We start from the raw sequence: 26,358 nt of genomic DNA on the forward strand, positions 1-26,358 counted from the left end.
ATGTTCATTCCATCCTATTTCCTAAATCTCTATCTTTATACAACCACAGCTAAATCACTATGGGCTGTAACCTGTCATTTCTTCCCATTTGAGCTATAATCATTATTATTTTTAATTATTTTGGGGGGCAGCATTTCATAAAAGAGTAGACAAATCTTTTCCCTTCCTAAAATTAAAAGTATCTTAACCTATAATTAACTAGATTTTTATGAGATTTTCTGTAGCCACAATTAGCAACTGACTTAAGAAACCTAATTTTTAAAAGTGTAAAGTAACTGTTTCTCTTTGAACAGAAATAAATTTTGTAAAACAAAAACCCCACAAATCTGCAAATCTATAGCCAAATGGTTACGTTATGAAGGATATACAGGAATTTCAACCATAAGTATAAATAGATGTGCATGTACTACCGTTAGGTATCTATCTGTGCAGTTGATTTTCTTAGTGATTTTATTTTTACTTCTAATTTCTCATTATGTTTCAAGAGCCCATTTTACCTTCCTAGTAATGAAATCCATACCTACTATATTCCTTTGGTGAGGAAGGGAGATGAAGAATTAAGACTATAAATGGTGCTGTTTTGTTAAAGTATAATTTATATACAATCGAGCATAAAGTGTTTTGTTTGTTGAGTTTAAATCTTTATATGCAATGTATCTACTACCTAAGACAAGATACACAGGTATGGTCAAAAGTAGGTTTACAGTTGCATTGTGACATTCTTTTAAGTTAATAAAGCTGTTATAATAATCATAACCTGTATGTATTTTTCTATATGAATACCTATAAACCTACTTTTGCCCCCAAAGTTTTCTCATGACCCTTTCTCTCATCTCACTCACCCTGCTTTCTGATTTCTATCATCATAGGTTAGTTTTGCCCATTCTAAGCAAAATTCTTGTAACTGGAACTCTATAGTATTTATTATTTTGTGTCATTTTACAAACATTGTTTTTGGAGATTCATTCATATTGTATGTCTCAGGAGTTACTTTATTGCTTTATAGTAATTATTTCATTGAATGGAAATAGCATAACTTATCTATATTTACCTGTTGATGGATGTCTGGTCTTTTTCCATTTGGGATATTAAGGCTACTGGAAACATTCTTGTATAAATCTATTGTATATACATGTTTTCATTTCTGTGGGTCACTACCTAGAAGTAGAATTATTGTTAAGTTACAGGGTATATGTGTGTTTACATTATACTAAACAGTACTCTGGAGTTTTATCATTTTACATTCCTACAGCACGTGAGGGCTTCAGTTGCATGCCATCCTCACTGTTTAATGTAGTTGTATTTTTATTTTAGCCATTCTAATGGGCATGTAGTGGTTTTCATTTGCATTTCCCCATAGCTAAGGATACTGTTCACCTTTCATACGTTTACTAGCTATCATGTCTTCTTTCGTGGCAGTCTTTCCATTCTTTTGTTATTGGCTTGTTTAACTTTTGAGTTGTAGATGTTCTTTACACATAATGGATATAAGTCCTTTGTCATATATATGTCAGTATTTTTTCCCAGACTGTGGCTTGCCTATTTCTTTCTTTCTTTTTTTAAAAATTTATCTTTATTGCTGAAAGTATTACAGATATTCCCCTCTGTTCCCCATTGACCCCCTTCTTCCACTTGCCTATTTCTTAGGGGTATCTTTTAATGAGCATATAATTTTACTGTTGATGAAATAAAATTTGTCAACTTATTTTATGAATAGTATCTTTTGTATTTTGAGAAATCTTGGCCTTCCTCAAGTTTGTGAAGATATTCTTCCATGTATTCTTCTGAAAGTTTTTCTGATTCCAGCTTTTATGGTTAGAGTTCTGTGGTCCATCTTGAATTAATGTTTGAATATGAAATGAGGTATAGCAGTTGAAGTTTATTTTCCCCAAATGCTTAACTAGTAGCAGCATCATTTGTTGAGAACAGTTGCCTTTCCCTATTGCATTCCTGTCACTTTGCACTGTTGTCCAAAACAAATTATCTTTTATGTGCTAGTCTGTATTTGGATTCTGTTCTGTTCAATAGGTCTGTCTTTATACCAGTACCATAGTGTTGATTATAGCTTTGTGGTAAGTCTTGAGATCAAGTACAGTTGAGCCTTGAACAATGCAGGGGTTAGGGGTGTCGACCCCGCCATGCAGTTGAAAATCCGCATATAACTTTTGACTTCCCCTAAACTTGACTAATAGCTTACTGTTGACTGGAAGACTCTTAACTAATAACATAAAAGTTAATTATATACTGTATTATAATACAGTAAGCTAGAGAAAAGAAAATGTTATTAAGAAAGTCATAAGGAAGAGAGAATACATTTATAGTACTGTACCATATTTATCAATATTGTAAGTTTACATTGTCTGTTTACAAGATGAATTGTCTGTCATTACCTACATCAATATTGTTCTGTATATTACAAAGTACTGTAGGTGTTATACGTATCACTAACACTAGACATCAAAAATCAAAAGACAGATTCATACTTTATAGGTCTAACAATTCATGCATTGATAACGAAGAAGCAGTGATATACAATTACTTCATGGTAGTCTAGCCTATAACTAATGAATGAATCATCATAAAATGTTTATGATGTACAGTATTACAATCATGTTTATGACACAGTATTGGAAACATTTTTTTTTAAAAACCACTTACCTGTGATGATAAGCCGATATGTAGTTTGTCCAGTTATGAGAGAGTCATGCCATAAGGTAATGTAATTCTTTGAAAGCAAAGTTACAAAATACATTATTTTGTATGAAATAGTACTCACCTTACGCCTCTATAAAGATAGGCTGTCCACTTCCATATAAGTCTTGCACACGATGTTTTACACGGTGAATACTTGGTGATGATCATGATGACACGAACGTCTCCCACAGTTCTTGCCATAGATTTAGTAGATTTTCACATGAAGACACACATACACAATAAATAAGTTTATTAAGTGTCCTTTGTCATGATTGTTTACTGTTCATTAAGTGGAAGTAGGTTATCGTGAAGGTCGTCATGCTGAGTAGACGGAGGAGGACTTGGTCTTGCTGCGTCTGGTGCAGGGGCGGAGGAGGTGGAGGAGTGGAGGGGGGAGGCAGGATGGCAGGCAACTCGATGGAACTTTATGGAAATACGTTGGAATTTCTGTCTGGATTTTTGTTTTTTTGTGTTTTTTTTTTCTTTTTTCTTTTTTTTTCATTTTTCTAAAAATGTTTCTATATTGTAGAAGGGTCCATGTTGTACAAGAAATCAGAAATAGTCTTGAATAGTCAGAACCCTTCTACAGATTGTCTAATGTCAGTGTTTTTCTGGCACTGCTGCTGCTTCCTCACTGGTTTGGAAGCACTCATCTCCATCAGCTCGTCTTCTCTTCCTCCCTCTGGTGCGGCCTCTTGGCTCTTGAATTTCTCCAAGATCCATATCTTGAAACACTGTTACCCCTCCACTCCACCCCACTTTTGTGGGTTTTTTTTGCCATATCTCTTATGAGTGACAGCAGTGGTCTTTTGCAAATTTTTACATTATAACTAGAAGCAAAAATCCAGTAATTCTATTTTGAATAAATTCAGTATTCATAGGGATTTTAAGGGTTATACTATTATCTATTAAACAGTGAGTTTCCAGAAAATCTCAACACATGTTAAGGCAATTTATTATTAAACATTTTCTAAAGGGAGGCATCAGTGAAATTTGCTTTTAATTTATCTAAACATGAGGAGGTAGGGCTAGACCATGATTCTTTACTTGGAGCACATTTGGCATGATCACCACAGCTAACGCCACTGTCACTCAGGAACGGCACCCAAGTTGTTGGGTGCATCAGGCAGAGAAGAGGCTCAGAACCATTGTGCTAGAGCAGAGTCTGCACACTTTCATTTTAAAGGACCAAGTTAAGATTTTCACATGAAGACACACTGGTCATCTGTTCTGGTCATAGTTTGTTGACCCCAAGGCTAGGTAATCTTCATAGTAATTTTTGGTCTCAAGATTATTTTGCATTTTTCTAACTATAGCACATTCGGAAAAGTAATGTGTGAAAATATGTTGGAGGATCTAACTCAATCTAAAGTGTTTTTAGTAAAGGCCTCAACATGCAGTGTATTTTAGCATATTTGAAGTTAACTTATGTAGACTTGTACATATTCCATTCAACTTAGAGAAAGCTTTTTATCTTTCTTCTCTTCAGGAGTATAAACCACCAGCAACCCGTAAGCTTCATAATATTCTTGGAGTAGAAACAGGAGGGCCTGGTGGGCGTCGTGCTGGGGAATCGGGTCACACGGTAGCTGACTACTTGAAGTTCAAAGACCTCATTTTAAGGATGCTTGATTATGACCCCAAAACTCGAATTCAACCATACTATGCCCTGCAGCACAGTTTTTTCAAGAAAACAGCCGATGAAGGCACAAACACGAGTAACAGTGTGTCCACGAGCCCTGCGATGGAGCAGTCCCAGTCTTCGGGCACCACCTCCAGTACTTCGTCCAGCTCAGGTCTGTGCTTCTGATACAGTTGAGGCCTCAGAATGGGTACTGTCTTTACAAAGGGGGATTTAGTTTAAAGTGTTATTAAAAATTTGTTAATGGGATGGGGAGGAATTATTTTACCTAAATCTATTCCTTGTAGTTAGTAAAAATTTTGCTTTCCCCTAAGCTTTAGTGTTTACATATGTAATAAATTCTGCTTGGGAGCTGGAAACAAAACTCTTTATTAACCAGAATTTTTGGTTGTTTTTTAAATGGAAATACTTGGTCCACATGCTTGAGTTTTCCCCTAATGAAACCAAACTTGATCTATTTTACTTTAGTTCAGTGGTTGATATGAAAGAACTTGATCAGAGAATCTGGTGAACTGTCTCTTAACAGATTTTTTGTGTGACTCACTTTCAGTTTTAAGGTTATAGTTTTAGAATATAAGCTTGAACAAAACTAACTTTATAGTCATAAGCTATTTTGTTGTTGTGGTTCTTAAGGTGGGTCATCGGGGACAAGCAACAGTGGGAGAGCCAGGTCAGACCCAACGCACCAGCATCGGCACAGCGGTGGGCACTTCTCAGCTGCCGTCCAGGCCATGGACTGTGAGACACACAGTCCCCAGGTGAGCGCTGTCACTGCCTTGGTTCACGTCCCCTGCCGTGCTCAGGGTTAGCGGTATTGGGTGCTGAGTGCCTTTAGAATGATTGTTGTACTGTCTAAAGGTTCATAGCTTCCTCACTTACAAAGAATTATAACTAAAGAAGCACATCCTTGCTAGGCCCTCCTTGTTTAGAAATAGTTAACATTTATTGGGTGCACACCAACCATTGCTGAAAATGTTTTTTGTTTTTGTTTTTTTTCCATCTTTATCTCATTTACTACAGCAACATTTTCAGCTTTATACTGTTTGGATTTTCATTTTACACTGAGAACTGAGACTTCATGGATTAAGTAACTTTCCCTGGGGTCACTGTCTTAGTGACTGTCCTCTGCCCCTACCTATGTTCAGTAGTCCCAGGCTCTCAATCAGATTGTGGCTTGATTTTTAACTCCACATTGTTTTTGGGGGTGGGGAGAGGCGTTGCTTTTTTGGGGGTTGGTTTTTCCCTTTTAGTTTTTTAAACTTGTTGAGGAGGATCTCATTAAATAATTTAAAAAAGAAAATGAGGTGAAGCAGACATTATTAAGTACTTTTTGTAAAATAACAAATTAATTCACACAGAGCACTGCTTTTATGGTACTTTATAATGAGAGGCCAGTGTGTTATTTGAGCGAAGTAAAACTGAAGTTGTGGACTTTCACTCCCCATTCTTGAGACTGGGGCTCCAAATGCCACCAGAGAAGACCTCACACAGCAGATACGCTGTTACCACTGTTAATATTCACCAACCTCTCCTGGACAGTTGTCTATGCTTCTCAAGTCAGCTCATCTCTCTCCCATTCTCTAATAATTGTTTCAGACTTTTCTTAGAAACCTCTGGCCTCCCCTTCTCTGTTCCCACTCCTTTGTGTGTGAGGAAGCATTCCGACAGGAATGCCTCTCTCGGCCGGTGTGTACGTGTACCCTTGTCCGCTTCTCTCCCAGCCCTTTTCATTCGAGGCGGAGGTTCCGTCCTGCCTGTCCCCTGCCTTCCCCAGCACTTTGCCCTTCACTCAGCCTCTAGCTCCTATGGTGGCAGCCTTTCCTCCTCCCGTCCCCTTTCTTCCTGTCTTATCCCAGTCTCTCCCATCTGAAGCAAAAACTTTCCCTGCCTGTGTCTTCCTCACCCTACATTTCTGCTACCCGTGAGCTCTGTTTCTCTATTAGAAACTCCTCAGCCTGCTCTTGTTGGGCTGCCTCCCAACGCCAGGGGACCAGTCTTGTGGCATCACCAGTGATGGTTGTCGAGGAGTCCATGGACCCTCGGATGCTATTGCTTCTTTCTTCCTTCCTCACCCACCCCACAACGCAGGCATCAGCCTGCCCTTTCAGCACCTCCTCCTGCTGTCCTGGGCAGGATGCCGCCCTCTCCCCCCTTCTCTGACTCCTCTTGTGGGTCCTCTGCTGCTGCCACGTAAACGAGGCCTTTCTCCCTCCGCCATGCTCCTCGGGTGGAGCTCACCTGATCTTACCAAGGACAGCAGGTACATCTTTTGTTTCTTTTCTTTTTTTCTTTTTGTCCTCACCTGAGGATATTTTTTCCATTGCTCATCAGAGAGAGTGGAAGGGGGAGAGGGAGAGAGAGAAACATCGATGTGAGAGAGATTGCCTGCAACCGAGGTACTTGCCCTCGGCTGGAATTGAGCCCAAGACCCTTCGGTCCGAGGCCGGCCGACGCTCTAACCACGGAGCCAAGCTGGCCAGGGCGGCAGGCACATCTTGATGCGCGTCTTGATTTCTCGCCTCGCCTCGCCTTCACTCCTGAGCCCCAGGGCCTTTATTTCTAATAGTTTACGTATCACTGAAAGTCTCCACAATGTGATGCTGCAGATACAGCACAGGTACTGACTTCATCATTTCCCCTCTGCTGCAGCTTTTCTCCTTTGACTTACTGTTTGTACAGATGGCCCTAAATTTACCCATTTGCTCAAGCCATAGACCTGGGATAGGGAGAGAATCCTCGCCTCCACTTTCCCTTGTCCCTGCACAGACTCAGACAGTAAATTTAGGGTTCTAAGTATCCTAAATATGTTTTGATTTTCTCCACCTTGTCTCTAGCCTGTCTTACAATAAAGCATATTCTAACTGGTTTTCCGTGTCCGATTCCATTCACCAGTAACATTGTTCCCCTCTCTGCAGCCGAGTGAGTGTTCAGCAGAGCCATCTGGTCTGCCTCTCTTCACTGCTTAAACCAGTTTGATTTTCTCTTGTACTTAAAAAAACTTAGACTTCTTCCCAAGGTTACAGTGACTTTCGTTTTCCTCCCCCTCACTCCCGCTGGTCTTACTGGATTTTTCTGTTCTCTGAATATACCATGTTCTCTTTCCTATTTCTCACGTGTTCTGGGCTCAGCCTCTTTGTTTGGTAACTACTTTTTGTCTCCAGGTCTTAACAAATACCACTGCCAGAGGCTTTCCCGAATCCTCTAGGCAGAGTCCCCTGGGTCGACCACCTTTCCTTCTTGACTCCCTCCCTCTAAATCCTTAAGCACTACAAACACATAGCAGCATACCAAGAGCAATGTAAGACACGTGTATACTTCCCACCAGAAGTTAATATCTTGCCTTATTTGCCTCAAATCCTTTTTTATGTAATTTTTGAATAGTTGATATATTCACATGGTTAAAAAAATAAATTATATGAGAGGGGATTCAAGGAAGGCCTCCCTTTATGTCCTCTAGCCACCTAATTTCTAATGAATGTTGTTAGTTTTCTTTTTGCTCCTTTGAGGTATTTCATGCAAATATACAAATATATATGTATTTTCACCTAATTTTTGTATACCATTCACAGTTTCACATTTTTTTTTCCTCTCTTACATGTTTTACATATTTGTTTAATACATATTTTGGAGCTATTTTTATATTAGTGCATAGATAGCTTTTTCTTTGTATTTCATTGTTTAGATATTCCATAAGTCATTTCTGTAGTCCTCTATTAATGGACATTATGCGTACTTTAAATCTTCTTAATTTAACTTTTTTACCACTACAAGTTAAGTTGTAATAAATAACCCACACATGTCACGCCACACATATGCAATTTATCTGTGACATAAATTCCTGGATGTGAAATTGCTGGGTCAGAGAGTAATATGATTTGTAATTTTGATAGCTGTTGCCAAATTGCCTTCCCTATAGTTTTGCCAATTTTGTTTCCCACGCACAGAGTTTGAAGAAACAGTCAGTGTGATCACCTTTGGATCAATCAGAAATGAGAAATGCTGTTGGACAGAGTATAGTTTTATTTTACTTATTTCTTTTTAGGAATGAATTTGAGTAGCTTCATAGTTTAAGAACCCTTAGTATTTTCTGAGGACTTTCTCCCTATTTTTCTACTTGATTGTTTTCAGCCGTGTTTTTTGAATTTTAGTTCTCAGACCACCTTATTGAGTAAATACTTAACTGATTTGTGCTAGCTGCTATGGTAGAGACACAGGCTTCCTAGAGCTTATAGTGATACAGTAAATAAACAAAATTAATCAAATGAATAGAAATTGCAAATACCATTAACTGTTAAAAATAAAGATAAGGCAGGATAATATAGTAGAGAATGGCTATTTGTTGGGTGGGATGTACAGGGTGTCCCAAAAAACTATATACACACTTTAACAGCTGATAGCCCAATTTTGAAAATAAAATGTATTTTAATAAACACTGCCTTTATAATTACACAAAGTGTGTGTATACATTTTTTTGGGACACCCTGTATTACTTCCAGTAGGCCCATCGGATAGTAGGTAGACCCCCCAAAATGTGATAGCTTAAAGAGTATGAAGTTCCTTTTTTATGTAGCAGTCCAGAGTAGGTATTCAAGTTAGTGACATGGCTCTCTCCTTATGTCCTGGGCTCCTACCATTTTGTGGCTCCTTTATCCCATCCCCTAAGTCCTAGTTTGCTGGATCCAGCAGGCAGAAGGACTTGGAAGTATTTTGTAGACCAGGTTTGGCCATGACATAGAAACTTCACATTCCATTGAGTAAAACTGAGTCACATGGCCATACCTAAGTACAGGGGAAGCCAGGAATTACAGTGCAGCCATGTGCTCAAGAAGGAGAATATCTTTTTTGTGGACAACTACAGCCTCTGCCACAGGAGTTGGGGCAACATTAGCAAGAGTGGTCGGGGAAGATTGTGTGGAACTGAAATGATGATAAAGAAGCATCCAAGCAGGAATTAGAAATCAGAGCATCCTAGGCAGAAGAGAACAGTGAGTACAGATGCTCTGTGGCATTTGAAAGACCCTGACCAGGTAGAGGAATAAAAGGAAGACCCTGTATGTATGGTTAGAACCCAGGTAGCAGGAAGAAGGATGACTAGAGGGAAAAGTTTGAGAAATGAGCATTGGCCAGATTATGCAGACCATTGGATGGATTTTGGAGTATTTTGTTTTTCTAAGTGCAATAAGAAGTCATTAAAATATTTTAAATAGTGAAGTGATTGGATTAGTTTTTATATTAACTGCATTTTTCTTTTTACCTTTTGGCCCCCTTCACCAATCCCTTCAGTCCCCCGCCTCTGGCAACCACCATTCTGTTTTCTCTAGCTATGAATTTGAGGTTTATTATTGCCTTTTTTTTTGGTTTTTGTTTGTTTGTTTTTTTAAGATTCCATATATAAGAGAGATCATACAGTATTTGTCATTCTCTGCTTATTTCACTTAGCATAAAGCCCTTAAGGTCCATCCATGTTGTTGCAAAAAGCAAGGCTTTACTCTTTTTAATGGCTAAATAATATTCCATTGCATATACACCACAATTTCTTTACCCATTCATCCATTAATGGACACTTAGGTTGTTTTCATATCTTGGCTATTGTAAATAATGCTACAATGATGGGAATGCATATATCTTTTTGAATTAGTGTTTTTGTTTCCTTTGGATAAATACCTACAAGTGGGATTGCTGAATCATAAGGTAGTTCTATTTTTAATTTTTTGAGGAACCTCTATACTGTCTTTCATAGTGGTTGCACCAGTTTGCATTCTTACCAACAGTACATAAGGGGGTTCTCGAGCATCTTTTTCTGGCCATTTGTATGTCTTCTTTGGAAAAACGTCAGTTCAGATATTTCTCCCATTTTTTTCCATTTTGCTGGGTATTTTTTGTGATTTTGCTATTGAGTTGGTGAAGTATTTTAAATGTATTTTGGATATTAGCATATGATGTGCAAATATTTTCTTCTATTCAGTAGGCTACCTTTTCATTTTGTTGATGGTTTTCTTTGTTATGCAGAAGCTTTTCATTCTGATGTAGTCCCACTTACTTATTTTTGCTTTTGTTGCTTGTACTTTTTTGGTGTCAAATTTAAAAAAATTATCACCAAGACCTATGTCAAGGAGCTCTGCTTCTGTTTTCTTTTAGGAGTGTTACGGTTTTAGGTCTTATATTCAAATGTTCAGTTCATTTTGAGTTAATTTTTACGTATGGTGTGAGATGTGGTCAAAGTTCGTTTTTTGTTTGTTTGTTTGTTTTGCATGTGGCTGTGCAGTTTTCCCAGCACCATTTATTGAAGACACTGTTCTTTCCCCATTGCATATTCTGGGCTCCTTTGTCATAAATTAATTGATCGTATATGCATGGGTTTATATCTGGGCGCTCTCTTCTGGTCCATTGAAACATGTGGCTGTTTTTATTGCCATTACCATGCTGTTTTAATTACTATAGCTTTGTGTTATAATTTGAAATCAGGGTGTTGTAATGCCTCCAGCTTGGTTCTTCTTTCCCAAGATTGCTCAGGATATTCGAGGTTTGTTGTGGTTCCAAACAGATTTTAGTATTATTTGTTCCATTTTTTTGAAAACTGCCATTGGAATTTTGATGGGTATTTCAGTGAATCTGTAGATTGCTTTAGGTAGTATAGGTAATTTAACAATGTTGATCTTTCCAATTCATTTTCACTAATATCTTTCCATTTTTGTGTGACTTCTTCAGTTTCTTTCATTAGGGTCTTATAGTTTTAAATACACAAGTCTTTTACCTCCTTGGTTAAAATTATTTCTAGGTATTTTATTTAAAAAAAAAAATTGATTTAAAAATTATTTATTGATTTGAGAGGGAGAGGAGGGAGGGAGAGAGAGAGAAACGTGGATTTGTTGTTCCACTTATTTGTGCATTCATTGGTTGATTCTTGTGTGTGCCCTGACCAGGGATGACACCTACAACCTTGGCATGTTGGGAGGACACTCGAACCAACTGAGCTACCCGGCCAGGGCTGTTTTATTCTTTTTGATGCAATTATAAATGGGATTGTTTTCTTTATTTCTCTGACAGTTCATTATTAGTGTATAGAAATGCAGCAGATTTTTGTGTATTGATTTTTATGTCCCGTACCTTTGCTGAATTTGTTAATTCTAACAGCTTTTGATGTCTCTAAGGATTTTCTATGTATGTCATTTGCAAATAGTGACAGTTTTGCACCTTCCTTTCCAATTCGAATGCCTTTTATTTCTTTTTCTTCCCTAATTTGGATTTGTGTTTTAAAAAAGTTTTTCTTTTGACTTTTGGGAGAATATAATGGGAAAAGGCAAGGATAGAAGCTGGGAGTTGATTGAGGAGGATGTTGTATTATCTCAGGTAAGAGATGATAGTTTGGAATAGTGTTTTGGTGAAGATGGACAAAAGTGTCCAGGCTGGAATCTAATTTGAAGGTAGTGTCAGTAGTATTGCTGATGGTTTGGATGGAGGAGTGGTTGAGCAGCTGGGTGGAAAGTAGTGCTTATATTGAAACAGAAGGATTAAAGACAGGGATCGTTGGGGTGAAGTAAAGAACTTTTGGACCTGAACAATATTAGCTGTCCCTTTCCTGAAGAAAATTTGCTTACCCCTGGCATAAACAGTGCTTCCAAGGAAAGAAAGTGGCCTGTGAAACATATGAGCCTGTTTATGGGTGAAACTTGCTAAAAATTGTAGCTTTCATAATAAAGTACCTTTCACTCTTGAACACATTTGGAATTTTGCATTGTAGCACTGTCTAACATGAGTTTGAAAACCTTCCTCTCCTATGTAAATGCTAGTGTTGTAGCTTTTGATTGAGAACTAAAACTTTGAACGGTACTCTCTATAAATCCTTTTAAAATCTGTTCTTGCAGGTGCGTCAGCAATTTCCTGCTCCCCTTGGTTGGTCAGGCACTGAAGCTCCTACACAAGTCACCGTCGAAACTCATCCTGTTCAAGAAACAACCTTTCATGTAGCCCCTCAACAGAATGCATTGCATCATCACCATGGAAACAGTTCCCACCACCACCACCACCACCACCACCACCACCACCACCACGGACAACAAGCCTTGGGTAACCGGACCAGGCCAAGGGTCTACAATTCTCCAACGAATAGCTCCTCTACCCAGGATTCTATGGAGGTTGGCCACAGTCACCACTCCATGACCTCCCTGTCTTCCTCAACTACTTCCTCCTCTACTTCCTCCTCCTCTACCGGGCAGGGCAACCAGGCCTACCAGAGCCGCCCGGTGGCCGCCAACGCCTTGGACTTCGGACAGAACGGAGCTATGGACGTTAATTTAACCGTCTACTCCAATCCCCGCCAAGAGACGGGCATAGCTGGACATCCAACATACCAGTTTTCTGCTAACACAGGTCCTGCACATTACATGACTGAGGGACCTCTGACAATGAGGCAAGGGGCTGACAGAGAAGAGTCCCCCATGACAGGAGTTTGTGTGCAGCAGAGTCCTGTAGCTAGCTCGTGACTAAATTGAAACTTGAGTTTGTTTCTTGTGTGTTTTTATAGAAGTGGTGTTTTTCCCAAAAAAACAAAGTGCAAAGCTGCTTGAATCAGAAGGAGATTAACACACTGAACCGCTACAAGAGGGCAAAGCTGACTTTTTTTTTTTTTTTTTAACTTGAAAAGATCGCAAAGGGACAATGAAGTTTTTTAAAAGAGCCATGTCCAAACCCATCGTCATGGATAGCTCAGAGGTGTTCTCTTTGCCTCCCCCGTTTTAACTTGCCACATCCCAGTCACAGTGGGGTTTTTGTCTTTCTATTCCACAAAAGTTAATGTTCCAATGTTGGTCTTGGTCATTTGCCAACTAATTTTAAAATAAAAAGGCACTGCACCTGATTTGCATAAAGGGCCCCATGAGGGTGTTCCCCCCCCTCCTTTTTTTTTTCTTTTCCTGTTTTGTTTTTGTTCTGTTTTGGGTGGGGGTGGGGTGGGAAATTTGGGTTTTTAAGTCCTCTAAACACACTTGGGCACGGAAATGCAGTACTGTAAGGAAGAGGGACCTCCAGCTCACACAAACATCACCTTCAGCTGTATGGAAGGGACGGTTGTATTGGAGTTTGTAAGGCACAGTAAGCATGCTAAGTGGCGGGGATCAGAACTCTCCTGTCTGAACCTACTGAGGAGCAAAGCAGCAAATTACATGGGATCCTGTGGGTCTCCCGTTGGAGAGGCCACAGTAAGATAGTAATGGAACGTGACTGGTCTCCCAACCAAGGTGCACTGAGAAGCAATCAACGGGTCAGTCTCGGCCAGTCCCGGGGAGGTCTGAGTGGTGGTCTTTGGGATAACCTTTGGCCTTATGGATTTGGACTCGAAATTAGAAGAGCCTACCATTTCAGATGCAATCACTTTGGACATGCTTTTGCAGACAGTCCTTAATGCTGAAAACACAGAGAATGGGTAATTCAAGAGGCCTTTCTTTTAAAATAGACTTTTGTGACCCACTAATTGTAAGGTATTGCAAGGTCACTTTGCGTGTGTCATAAAGGTGACTTCCTTATTGGGTGAAGGTCACAGAGGTAGTGTTTGCTTTGATGGAAATAGCTACAGCTGTGTCCCTTCCTGCTTTTTACTTTTCCCTTTGCTTTTTCTCGGCACGTGGTATCTCCACCATTTCTTCTGCACAAAGATGTCTTCTGTTCATCCTGAACATTTTTAAAAAAATGCAGAATTTTATGTGACTGCTTTTTTGCCTCACAATTATGCTGTGAATTTTACAAAAATTTATTTTCTTTTTTGATAATTTATTGTACCAAAGCTGTTTTTATAGCACATAGATGTCTGTAACCAATAATGTAGCAGTTCTGCACTTTGACACAAGGTGTAACTAGACCATTTTTAAATGTCAGTTGAAAATTATGGCTGTACTATTGCTTAAACAAAACTGGAACTGTTGAATCCATAGCCAATACATTTACAGCAATCTGTGTACTGAACATAATAATTGACATCTAATTCAAGACTACAACACCTGTTACATTCTAAATGTGTTCAGGCTTCTGAAGGTAAAGGGACACTGGATCCAGAAGCTATGGAACCAGCAGTTGATTCTTGTATTCCTGATTAACCTACTTGTAAACTTGAAAGCAAGAACTTGGTTGCACCAACAGGTCCAAAATCAGAGCATGAGTAAAGCAAAGGTCTTATGCATGACCTGGAGCGAGCAGGCTGGTGTTGACAGGTGCCTAGTTTCGAGATTATGCTGCCTTAATGTAACACAGTCTGGCAGTTGCTAAATTTGTGTTCCCATTTTAAATTGACCACTTTTTGAGTGTTAGACCTTTGAGCGGTTGAATTGGGAGAGTGCAGATGAGTAATTTACCTGTCCAGGATCAAAAGAAGCCTAGAAAAGAAGCAGTAATCTACCTCTGCCGATAACCCTGTTCAAAACAACTCAGCAGAACACACATTACTTCTTATTGGTCAATTCCATGTGGCTGACTAGGTCAATTTTTTTCTGAACAAAAGCAGGTTTTTATATGTAAACAGTGATAAAAGAAAGGCTGAAAACTATGTGAATGTGAATGGAAACTTGGAACTAATCCGTTTTTATACACCACAAAATTTTTTTGTTGTTAATCAGGAAATCCATATTTATTTTGTAATTAAATGTCAAGCCTGTGGATGATTTTTGAACTTGGTAGTTCATAAAGGTTTACAGTAAATAAAAGGATATCATCTTGAGTATAGCAATATCAAAAGGAACTCAGTAGTTACTGCTGTTTAGGAGTATAAGGTAATGATGGGTCAGGTCATTTTTTTCTGTGCTGGTTGCCACATCTTAAAAAGCACCAAAAAACGAAAGCAGTTTTTAAACCGCTATTTACATAAAGGAAGTCATACAATCCAATGCTTCTGCACACTGTGTTATGTTACAGTCCAGTTTTGTGTGCTTTCCTACACGGTTTGGTTACAGGACTTCTGTGCATTGTAAACATAAACAGCATGGAAAAGGTTAAATACCTGTGTGCAGATTGTAAGATCTGGTCCGGACTTGCTGTGTATATTGTAACGTTAAATGAAAAAGAACCCCCCTTTGTATTATAGTCATGCGGTCTTATGTATGATAAACAGTTGAATAATTTGTCCTCAGACTCTTTACTATGCTTTTTAAAAATTAATTTAAGAATAATGTAAACATAGTAAAAAATCTTCCTATGCAATTCACCTGGTCCAGGTAATGGTCTGGTAGGTATATTGAGTATAAATTTGGTCACACATATAAAAAGGAAACTAGTTAGATGGACCTAAGCCCCAAAACTCTCGGAAACTTTAAAAACTGGAGGTTTAACGGATCATTTTGATTTTTAAAGTTGATGTTTTAAATATGAATGATTACTGTATTCACAGTTTCAGATGCAAAGTGCTGATAGTCTAGTGTTTAGGATGGATGTGAGAGGTGAGATGATTTTCTCTATAGGCTGTGACCTGCTTGGAAGCAATAGGGAACACAGTCATGTTGGCCCTCCTTCCCCAGATCCTCGTATGGGGCATATCAGGGACTTTCGTGTACAAAGTATTAGAATTCTGCTACAATGAATTAATTTCTAACTTAAAGTCTTCTCTTCTTATAGATGAACCTGCATAAGAATATATATATATATTATATATATATATTAAGGTGGCTTTCAGAAGGCAAAACTTAAAAAGTTAAGTGTTACTCTGTAAAGTTGAGGTTGGCTACATAAAGTTCCACTTACCACATGTAAGAAGAGACTCCCTTTAGTTTTTTCTTAGGGCATGAGCATTTTACTTAGGTAAGTGGCTCATTGTTTATGATATTGGACTCCAGAAATCCTAGGCTTATTTTTATTTAATGAATATTAGAGCTATGTGTAAAAAGATAATTGAGGCTGCAATAATCCTGTAAGACTCACAGAATGATCATTGTGTTTGCCACTGTGCCCTCTTTTGTAGCTCCTATGTTCAACTTACTGTCATAAGTCTTATAATAAGAAAATATATTAACAAAATTCACAAGCAAGATAGCAAATGCCAAATTTCTTCTAGGTTAGTCTCCCTGGTTCCTTTGGCCTGCCTTTACTTGGCTAGCTTTCAGAATGCAAGTTCAGTGTTCAGTTTAATATCCATTTTTTAGTGGCTCACTTTAGACCCAGAACTTGCTCTTAGTGCGACAGATGAAAAAAGTTGGCAATTTTAAGGTTAAGATTGGGTGAAAACTGGCTTTGGTGTATGGAGACCATATTTGGGTGTCTTAGAACCCTGCCTGGGAGGCTGGGGACCTGGTGCTGGGAAGCCTGTGGTGCCAGGAAGGAGTGGAGCAGAAGTCCTCATTTTCTTAACCACAGCTCTCCTTCCCTAGACCTGTTTCCTGGGGTGGAAACATGCATCAAAGTAATTTTTAGTACCAAGAGCAAGAAAAAACCCTAAGAAAATAGCTTATTTCATTCTTATCATCTCTCTTAATGCATCAGTGCGTCCACTGAGAAGCCTGTGGGCGTCACCTGGGCTTGCACCTGAATTGATTTTACGTCGCTGTGTTTGGTGCACTAGATATTTTTTGTGGAAGAGTCATGTAGGAAGGTAAGTGGTCTGTTGGCTTGTGTGTTTCTCTTTGGCATTACGTACAGCCAAGGTCCCAGATGTCAGCTGCCCACAGTGAGAAGTGATAAAGAACCAGGGTGTTTCTAGCACCCTCACTGTTTGGATAATATGCACCTTACCTCGGAGAGCACAAGGTATTTGTCGTCATTAATTTTTTCAAATTTCTTACCTTAGATTTTCTTCAAAGACAGGTATTTCTCCAACGAAAACACTATGATTTAAACACAAATACATAACGGTACCGGAATCCCACAGGTTTCAGTACACAGCTGCTTTACCTGGAAACGCTGGTTTTCCATAGTTTCCCATCTTGAGGGTAAGTCCATTTGTTAAGAAGTTAGAACCCAGCCAGAGCGGCTCCATTGGTCGAGCGTTGTCCTGTGCACTGAAAGGTTGCGGGTTCGATTCCTGGCACATAACGTGGGTCTCTGTTCCGGGCATGTATGGAAGGCAACCAGTCAGTGTTTCTCTTTCACATGAGTGTGTCTTTTCCCCTCTCCCTTCCTCTCTATAAGCATGCCCTTCCTGAGAATTTAAGAAAAAGGGTGGGAGCTAACGTGTGTGTGTCGGTTCGGGCACGCCTGAGTTCCCTGCCGCGTGCAGTAGAGCTTGGGCATGTTTCAGAGCAGTGAGGAGGCTGCGTGAGCCTTGGGCTGTCTCAGGTACCGCTGTCCAGCCTCAGCTGGTTCTGCAGGAGCAGAGGGGTAGGGTAGGAGCCCTGTGCGTAAGAGGCCAGAAAGATGTGAGCAAGCTCTTGGCGCAGGGTGGGGAACGGTGCCCGTAAGTGGAGAGCGCCGTGCGTGGCGGAAGATGGTGCCCTGCTGGAAGGGAACGGCTTAGGCCTGTAGGAAATGTTGAACTGGTTAAAACGGAGCCCAGGGTGATGAATTGGTGAATCTCGGGATCACACGCATAGAAATACTTCATAGAGATGCAGTAGTGAGGTGGTAATGCTGCTGTGGGCAGAGTTCCACCGCGTGTTCTCAGACCTAGGAAGATCCTCGAGGGTTTTTTTTGGGTTGTAACACAGAAAGGCCATGTGGGTATTACATACAATGTTTTGTCTGTCTGACCTTAGTTTATTTGGTTATCTTTCCAATTAAATTTTGAAAATTGCTATCTTTGGGATTTTTTTTGTTTTTTTTTGGTTTTTCTTGAAAGTTTTGTTCCCAGTGTTTATGTGTTAGTTACTGTAATTGCCCCCGAGTTCTTTAGCTGAAGCTGCAGTAAAAGTGGGAGGTTCAGAGCCAAGGGAAAAATACAGTGGCAGGTCCTGGGCGGCAGTAGTTCTTCAGGCCCGGCCAGCAGCCAGCCTGCTACCACCCAGGCAAGAGGAGAGGGCTGTGCCCAAGGGACAGCTGCTGGAAGGGAACGGCTTAGGCCTGTAGGAAATGTTGAACTGGTTAAAACGGAGCCCAGAGTGATGAATTGGTGAATCTCCTGATCACACGCATAGAAATACTTCATAGAGATGCAGTAGTGAGGTGGGTGAGGATTGGCCTTGTCAACTCCTTTTAAAACGAAGGTGACTTGCGGTGGTATCAAAGGGTTATATTTTTAAAGATCCTGGCATCACACAGTGAAGTAGTGACCCTAAGGAGAAAGTCCACTTTCACGTACGTCACAGGCAAGCCCGGTCTGTCGCAGAGGCCAGGACGTCCTGTGCTGGGGGAAGTACTTCCCTTCAGGCACAGCTCCGCTTTCAGTGCCCAGCAAATTGGTAAGCAGGATCTAGAAAAAAGGATGGTTTTGGTGGACTGTAGGGGATCTTAAACTGTTGAATCAGCACCCATCAATTAAACAGGAGTTTTCAGTCCTGCTGCACAGCACCTGCAGAATTCACACTCACAGACGCGAGGATCACACTCTGGATCTTTGGGAGTTGTGAGCGGGGCCTGGGCATCTGTGTTTATGAAGCAGCCTCACAGGTGACTGCACCTGCAGCCAGGCACAGCTGGGGTCCGGAGGAGCATGTCGCTGACCTGACAGTACGAGTTAACGGTTCTAAATGTTTTGTGGGAGTTTCTGTACATGTAATTAATTAAAACAGCTTACATGGCGTCACACAGGTTATAAACAGGCCTCCAAGAAAGGCAGAAATTACCAGATTTAAGTATATAAAACTTCCACAATTTCCGCCTTTTTTGTCATCTTTCGAAAGTGGGTTCATGTGACATTCTATCACAGCTGTCAGGTGTCCCATGAGACCTGTGCAAGAACAGCGGGGAGTTCTCGGGGCGTCGAAGGCCCCCGACGCGGCGGCTGTGCTTTCCAGCTCTATCTCCAACTGGGTTCAAGTCTTTGCTCTTCTCCTGGGCAAGTTAACTTCTCCAAGCCGCCTCCTTTTCGTACAAGGGGAATACCTGGCAGCCATGCTCTGTGGGCTTTTATGCAGCCTCCAACGAGGTCGTGCCCTCAGGACCTTGCGGGGAGGGGGTAGAGCAGGTGGCCAGCGGGCCGAGCCACAGCGGGAACGAACCTGCGCTTCCTCTCTGCCCGAGGCCGACGCGCTGTGGGGAAGCTCGGCGAGCCCGGGATTCTGGGAGCCATCGAACAGGATCATTCCCGTTTGCTTCTGTCTCGGGCCGGCTGGGCGTCAGCATCCCCTCACCGCTTGGCTTGCCGCTGCGCAGCGCCGCCGTCCCCGGGAGTCCTGCGCTTGGCTTCCGTGCCACGTGTGGGCGTGGGTGCTCTGTACCGGGGGAGCTTTCAGGAGACTTTCCACCGCGTGGGGGCTGTAGAGGAGCCGCAGTGGAAGGGCGCTGCCCCGCAAGCCCTGCGCTCAGGCCTGGCCGCCCTGTGTCCGGTGGCCCGCGCCCCGCCCTGCCGCGTGCATGCTGCATTTTTAGAGAAAAGGGCAAGTGAAAAGGAGTTCCCGAGTCCTTAGTGATGATAGGGGGCAGCTTGCACAACTTAACAGGTCGTAACCCACATTTTAAAAGCAATTCAGGGGCTGGCTCCTGCTGGGTTTTGTTTTTATTTAATTTGCTTTGTTGACATGTTAGGGGACTCTGTTCATCCACCAGCTTGGGGTCCCTCCACGTGATCCCCTTTCTCTTTATTCCTAAAGTAACCTTCCTTTCACGAACAGAAGGACAGAAGTCTCTTAGGACAGAAAGTCTGTTTCTCTGCGTTCAAATATAGGTGACCGATGGTACCTCATGGGAACATTTGCATATGGTGGTCTGTGGCTTTGGCGGGATAAAGAGGAAAACCGCAGTTCTGATGACGGGATTTAAGTGTCCGCTTGAGATAAGTAACATTTTTGGGGAAAAGAGAGCTCCCCGTGCTCCACAGACTACCCTCCGGTTGTCAACCAGATTGGGCCGGCTTCGTGCCTCTTCCCAGCCCCTGGCCTTCCCCTGCCCTGTTGGCACATCTCTGCTCTCTGGGCAGGCCTCTGGCATGACGGGCCTGGCCATGGGGCCAGAGGAGGGTTGGGTAGAATCACCGCGGTCCTGGCTTGTGGCTGAGACCACTTTTCGACAGTGCTCACCCAGCATTCCTTTAGGTCGTAGGCCCCCCTCTGCCCCCAGCACGACTCTCACCCAGGGCTCGCTCCACATGCAGGAGCGTGGGCGCTGAGGACACCCATGACCTGCTGCCGTGCCCTCCTCACAGCATCCCGCCCACCGGACAGTGGCAGTGACTTCACCTCCGTAGCCTCCTAGGAAACCCAAGTTAGGAGCGTGTGGGGTGAGGCCTCCCGTGCGGCATCCACAGCGCATTGTCCCCAGCGCAGGTTGCTCAGTAGGTTTGAGTTCTGCCTCGTTTTCACCAGAAGTGGGGGACTAGATCCAAGGAGCCACGTGGCCACCTGCTTTACTGGTTGGATTAAAAGTGAACTTGAAGTACCTCCCCTGCTTCCTGCAGAAGACACTGCAGAGAGAGCGACCAGCGCTAATCCTGGAAAAGGAATTTAAAAGTGAAAAGGAAAATGTTTTATGGGTGGGGGTCTTGGCAGCTGGCATGAGTACTACGTGACGGAAATAATGAACACCTGTCGTGTGCAAGGCACTTAGCTGTGTCCTAGGAATGACACCAACAAGCATGCCACCGTTCTTGGGGTGGCACAGACAGATGGTGAGTAACCCGAAATCAACCAAGCAGTTAGGACCCAGGCTGTGAACGGGGACCCTCTTCTGGTCCAGGGGCTGGTGATGGTTTCCCTGAGGAATTGAGGCGTATGCTCATTTAATGGGTGAATGGGAGTTATCCGGTGGTGGTGGGAATGTTCTAGAATTTAGAAGAAAATAATACGTTCAAAGCCTGGTGTGACGAGCAATCGAGAGCCCTTGCCTGTATCGCTTTGTAAGTGGACAGAGTCCAGAGCTGTTTAGGAAGGAGAGTTGCTAGGTCTTAGGAACTGACCGGACGGAGTGAGGGGTGCAGAGGGAGAGGGGTCTGGCGCCTCCAGCTTCTCTGCCGGAGCATCTTGGCGGATGGCAGTGCTGTTTACTGGGATTGGGAACATTCGAAGTAGAGCAGGTTTGCTAGAGAGTCGTGCAGTTTTAAAACAGTGTTAAGGGCTTATAGGACATCCAAGTGGAGATGTCAGATAGGGGATTTGATATAAACAAATGGATTGAAGGTGAGGAAGCTGAGGGTGGTAGGTTTTTGGTCCTCGTGGAGGCAGATGGTGAATGACACGATGTTTTTAGCTCCACCAAGCAGACTCAGGTCGTCTGGTCTCTCGCTGCTCGGTGGAGTTGGGACCAGTGATGTCAGCATCAACTGGGTGCGTGTTAGAAATGAAGAACCTCAGGCCCAATCCAGGTCCCTCGGAATCTGCATTTGACCAAGGCCCTTGGGTAATTCACATGAATGGTTAAGACTGAGGATCACTGGCCCACCTCAGTTTACTCTTGAGAAAACCTGAGAGTTTAAGCACCTTGTTCAAGATGACACAGCTGACCGGGGCCAGTCTCCGGCTGCTGGTCCAGGCCTGTTTCTAGTTCTGCATGTTGACCTTGTCTTTGAGGCCACACACCACCATCTACAGCTGGATGATCCCTCCAGCTGTTGTGCCACTACAGGCGGTGATGGGGGAAGGCAAATGTCAGTTAACATCGGCTCGGGGGGCTACGGGCCAGGCGAGCATAGTTATTTAGGGATGATGGTATCGTCCCTAGAAGGGTCGATTTTGGCAGGCCGATCCCGGCTTGGACTTCTCCCCAGGGGTGTCCCAAAGGTGCTGTGACATAAAGTTGGGTAACCCTTCACGGCGACTGCTTCCCCCGTGTGGCATCCATGGACAGTCCCCCGTTGTCGCTCCCACCTGTCCCCCAACTCCAGCACCACATGTAACTCGATACCCAGGTGAGTGGTCACTTAGGCCCTTTCCCTGTGAGGGGCCCAGGCCAGGCCTCTCTGGACGAAGAGAGCGAGGGGCTCTGTAGGACTCTGAGCAGAGGTAAAACTCGGGTTGTAAATGGGAGAAATGAGACTCCTCCTGTCCCAGCGATTGCCGGGGGAGCCTTACCTTTGTGTCCCCCTGAACCGTCTCAGCTTGTTTCCCCTTCCCTGGCGTTACCCGCATCTCCCCGTCTGTGCTGGCAGCCAGCCCTCGGCATGTCCTCCCGGGGTGGGCCCTTGGGGCACAGGAAAGCTCTGGGAAAGCGGGGATGACTTGGGCCCCTGCGTTTCCTGTCTGTTGCCGTAGGTGTCGGCCAATCACAGCCAGCCTCCAGGTTTTGCATGGCCCACCCAACTGAGAATGTTTTTTTTTTTTACATTTCAAATGGTTGAAAAACATCAAAGAATAATATTTCATGTTGCAAAACTTAGGATATTTAAATTTCAGTGTCCGTATACTAGGAACAAATATTTGTAAATTACTGCTATAGGGTGTTATGCTTTAAGTTTCATAAACACTTTGAGATGCTTAGAGCCAAATTTAAGAAAATCTGTGTAAGACTTTACATTGAAAACGGAAAGATTTTCATGAGAGAAAGTAAGGAAGACCTAAATTCGTGGAGCAGTATGAAGAAAAGAGAATTAACAATATCCATTACGGCATAAATGCCTTAATAAATAGATATCCACGTGTATGGGTCAAAATGCCCACAATTGTTACGATGTTTTTTCTCCCTTAATCTATATACTCAGCACAACCCCAATAAAAATTCCAGCAGGTTTATCTGTAGAATTTTCCGAGGTCATTCTAAAGTTTTTATATAAACGCTGTAGAATAGCCAAAACGAAAGCAGACTAAAGTCGGAGAAATTACACTGCTCGATTTCAGGATTTGCTGTAAATACAGAGGAATTGAGACTCTGTTTGGACAGAGAGGTAGACAGACAGATCCTTGGCACGGAAGAGAGTCCAGAAATAGGTCCACACTTCCACGGTCAGTTGGTTTTCAACAGAGGTGCCAAGGTAACTCAGTCGGGGGCTGGATGGTCTTTCCAATAAGTGATGCTGGGACAACTGGACATCCGTATAGAAGAATGAACCTGGACCCTTATCTCACACGTGTAAGGAAGTTCACTTGAAATGGATCCTTGACCTGAATAGAAGCTAAGACTATAAAATTTATAGAAGAAAAAACTTCTAGAAAAAATAACTTTTACAACTCAAGAAGACGAACAGCCCACCTCAAAAGGCGGCAAGATACTTGAACATACATTTTGGAAAGGAAACGATTAGTGGCCGATAAGCTCATAAGCTGCTCATTGTCTCCATTCATCGGAAACACGCGGACTAAAACCATGACGAGATGCTCCTGCACCCAGGAGAGCGACACCGCCAGCTGACCAGGGCGGCGTCACAGCTCTCGGATGTTGTCCTGGGGGTATGAAGGGTTCCGACGGCTTTGCAAAGATGACAGCTTCTCATTAAACGTTCGCCATCCCTTTGACCGAGTGATTCCACTTCTAAATACTTATTTACTGATGAGAAATAAAAACGTGTCGGCTGAAACATTCGCGCAAGGGGTTTCCTAACAGCTTTATTCCGACCGTGTGACAACTGGAAGCGGCCGGGATTTCCTTGCGCAGGGGAGGGGTGAGGACACCGGGGTGCCGCGGGCAGCGGGACACCGCTCGGCTGCAGAAAGGCGCCCCGCATCGGGAGCCGCGGGCGGCGTGAACCGGGCCAGACGCCGAAGCGCACGCGACTTGGGTCTACAGGCGAACCTCCGGGGCCGGGACATGACAGGCTGGTCTGCGCTGAGAGCGCCAGCAGCGGGTGCCTCTGGCCGCAGGATGGGAAGGACGCGAGCCAGCTGTCCCTGGCGATGGAAACGCCCGTGTTACGAGGGGCTTGGCTCGCACAGGGTTCCCCGTTTGTCACAACTCCCTGAGCCGTATACCTAAGGCCTGTCCATCCCACTTTACGTTAACTTTACCTTAAATAAAAGGTAAGGAACAGATCTAACACGTTAAAAAGGGGGGGTTAAGTCCCAAATGTGTCATCCTTGGCGAGGCCGCGTTTCAGACGCAAGGGGCACCCCAAATGCTTTCCGAAGAGCGATAGCACTGAATTACATGCGATGGTGGGAGGAAGCCAGAGTTAATTTGCGGAAAGGCAGGGCTACGAGGAGTTTCTGAGCAAGGCTGCAGCAGGTCAAGGGCCGCAGCGACCGTGTCCCGTTCAGGCTCCTGCCTCCACACGCCCTAGAGTGGGCGTCCTCGCGTCTCCTCTGCTGATTACAGGATTAAGGGCGTCCTCACGTCACTTCTCTTGATTATAGGATTGTGGAACAAATGTAAAGCGAATCTACCCCCCCCCTTTTTTGTTTCACTACACATTTTTCTTTGAGGGAGGGGTAGGACTCCGAAGTTTCAGGTGGCTGGTGGTGTTGGTGGCCTCTGTCTAGGGTGGCTCAGGGTGAATACTGTGGCTGTGTCCTGTCCGAGGACTGTCCACAGGGAGGGGTGCAGACCTTCAGCCAAAGACTAGACCTACATGTGGAGATCGAGGGGGGGAGCGGGCGTTGCTGATTTATACCCAGTGGGCCCTAATCTGTGGTCTCAGACACATTAGGGCTTATTCTGGCCCCGCCGTGCCCACCCGTCTAGTCGCGTCCCTCGGGGTTCACCTAGTGGATGTGAGGGCCTTCCCCGGAAGCGGGCAGCTCCTGGGTGGGAACCCACTAGATCCTGTGGACTGAGCTCACTGCCTGATAATTTCCCAATGGCACTGAGCAGCCACGCACTGCTCCCTGGCAGGGGCCCCCGCAGGAGAAACCAGGCGGTTGCCAAAGATAGTGGGGGAAGCATATATATGGAAAGATAGTGCCCTCGGGCTGGGCGGAGGGCCTGGCGCCCCTGCAGGAAGGTGGGCGCCCTAGGAATCCAGGACCCGCCTCCCGAGCCCAGCGGGGCGGGCGATTCCCACTGGGTGCAGCGTCCTGCGTGTTTTGCATTCCGAGAGAGAAGAGATGAAATAAGCTTGGTCTACAGAAAATACCAGGCACCCCTAGGATGCAGGGGTTCCTGCCCCCGCAGCATTTGAAGCGACACGGGTGGCAGGTGGAGGGAGGACCAGAGCGACCATCTTCAGTGGAACTAAAGCAAAGTATCAGGAGGCTTTGGGGGGATGCCTGCCTGTGCTGTGTTCCAGGACGAACTATTGCGATGACCTAATATTTTCAGTATCTTCCTCTGGTTCATACACTTTGCCATTAACCTTCAAAACAATCCAGGGACGTGAGTGGGCCCCATTTTATAGAAGAAGATCCCAGGGTGATCAGCGGCCTGCCCCAGGTCACACACCCACAGCGTGGGAGGGCCGAGGCTGTGTCCTGGGGCTGCCCGGCTGTCCCCGAGTTCTCCCCGCCTGCAGGGGATGCTGACTTGACAAGGCCATTGATCTTGTGGGAGCTTCCCAAACTACTCCGGAGTGAAAACCTTCCAGGATTCCCCACAGGGCAATGAGGCAAGAAATTTACAGCTTTGCCTGATTAATGGGCCAGGCAGTTAACAGTCCTTTGCCCAGCTCCGAGCATAATTTAAAGTCACAGGCAGGGGGAAAGGCCCCATAACTCACATCCTTAAAGGGCTCTTAGAACAAGAGACACGTTGAGTCATTGAAAACATCCCCACTCCTTGTGTCGAAAAGGACCGGCGTGTTTCTAGGTATTTCGGCGAAAGAACAAGGAGTCTGGATAAATATACAGAGCAGAAAAGTAAGGAAAAGACTCACGGCTCATAGATTTGTGGCTGATTTCCCTTTGTTTTCCGAGGGGCTTGGTATTTATTTAACCAAGCTCTCACGTGCGCGCCTCTCCCACCGTGGAACTGCCACCCTGTTCGCTGAGTCGTTTTTCATCGGATGGAATTGCTTGCTGATCGCAGAGATGGTGCTGCTAGAGAGCGGCCGAGGGGAGGGGAGGCCGGCAGTGGGGGAAGGCGCCGTGCAAGTCCCCACCCTGTCGCTGCGGGCTGTGGGATTATGGGGATGCCACTTGCTTGTCTCTCTGGGCCTCGGTTTC

General features: G+C 43.7%; 1 protein-coding gene across 4 annotated transcripts in view; it reads left to right on the forward strand.

The window, feature by feature from the left end:
• The window catches only part of DYRK1A (dual specificity tyrosine phosphorylation regulated kinase 1A), a 124,725-nt gene extending 109,282 nt beyond the window's left edge, over nt 1–15,443 (forward strand). For all 4 annotated transcript variants that reach the window (XM_087818412.1, XM_087818410.1, XM_087818411.1 and 1 more), the window contains 3 exons: nt 4,184–4,490; nt 4,970–5,094; nt 12,202–15,443. In XM_087818412.1, coding sequence (XP_087674538.1) covers nt 4,184–4,490; nt 4,970–5,094; nt 12,202–12,819 — 1,050 coding nt within the window. In that variant the 3' untranslated portion in view covers nt 12,820–15,443. The remainder of the gene's footprint in view (nt 1–4,183; nt 4,491–4,969; nt 5,095–12,201) is intronic.
• Nucleotides 15,444–26,358: the final 10,915 nt, after the last annotated feature.

Source organism: Miniopterus natalensis, chromosome 6 (assembly GCF_054644295.1).
Source record: "Miniopterus natalensis isolate mMinNat1 chromosome 6, mMinNat1.hap1, whole genome shotgun sequence".
NCBI lineage: Eukaryota > Metazoa > Chordata > Mammalia > Chiroptera > Miniopteridae > Miniopterus > Miniopterus natalensis.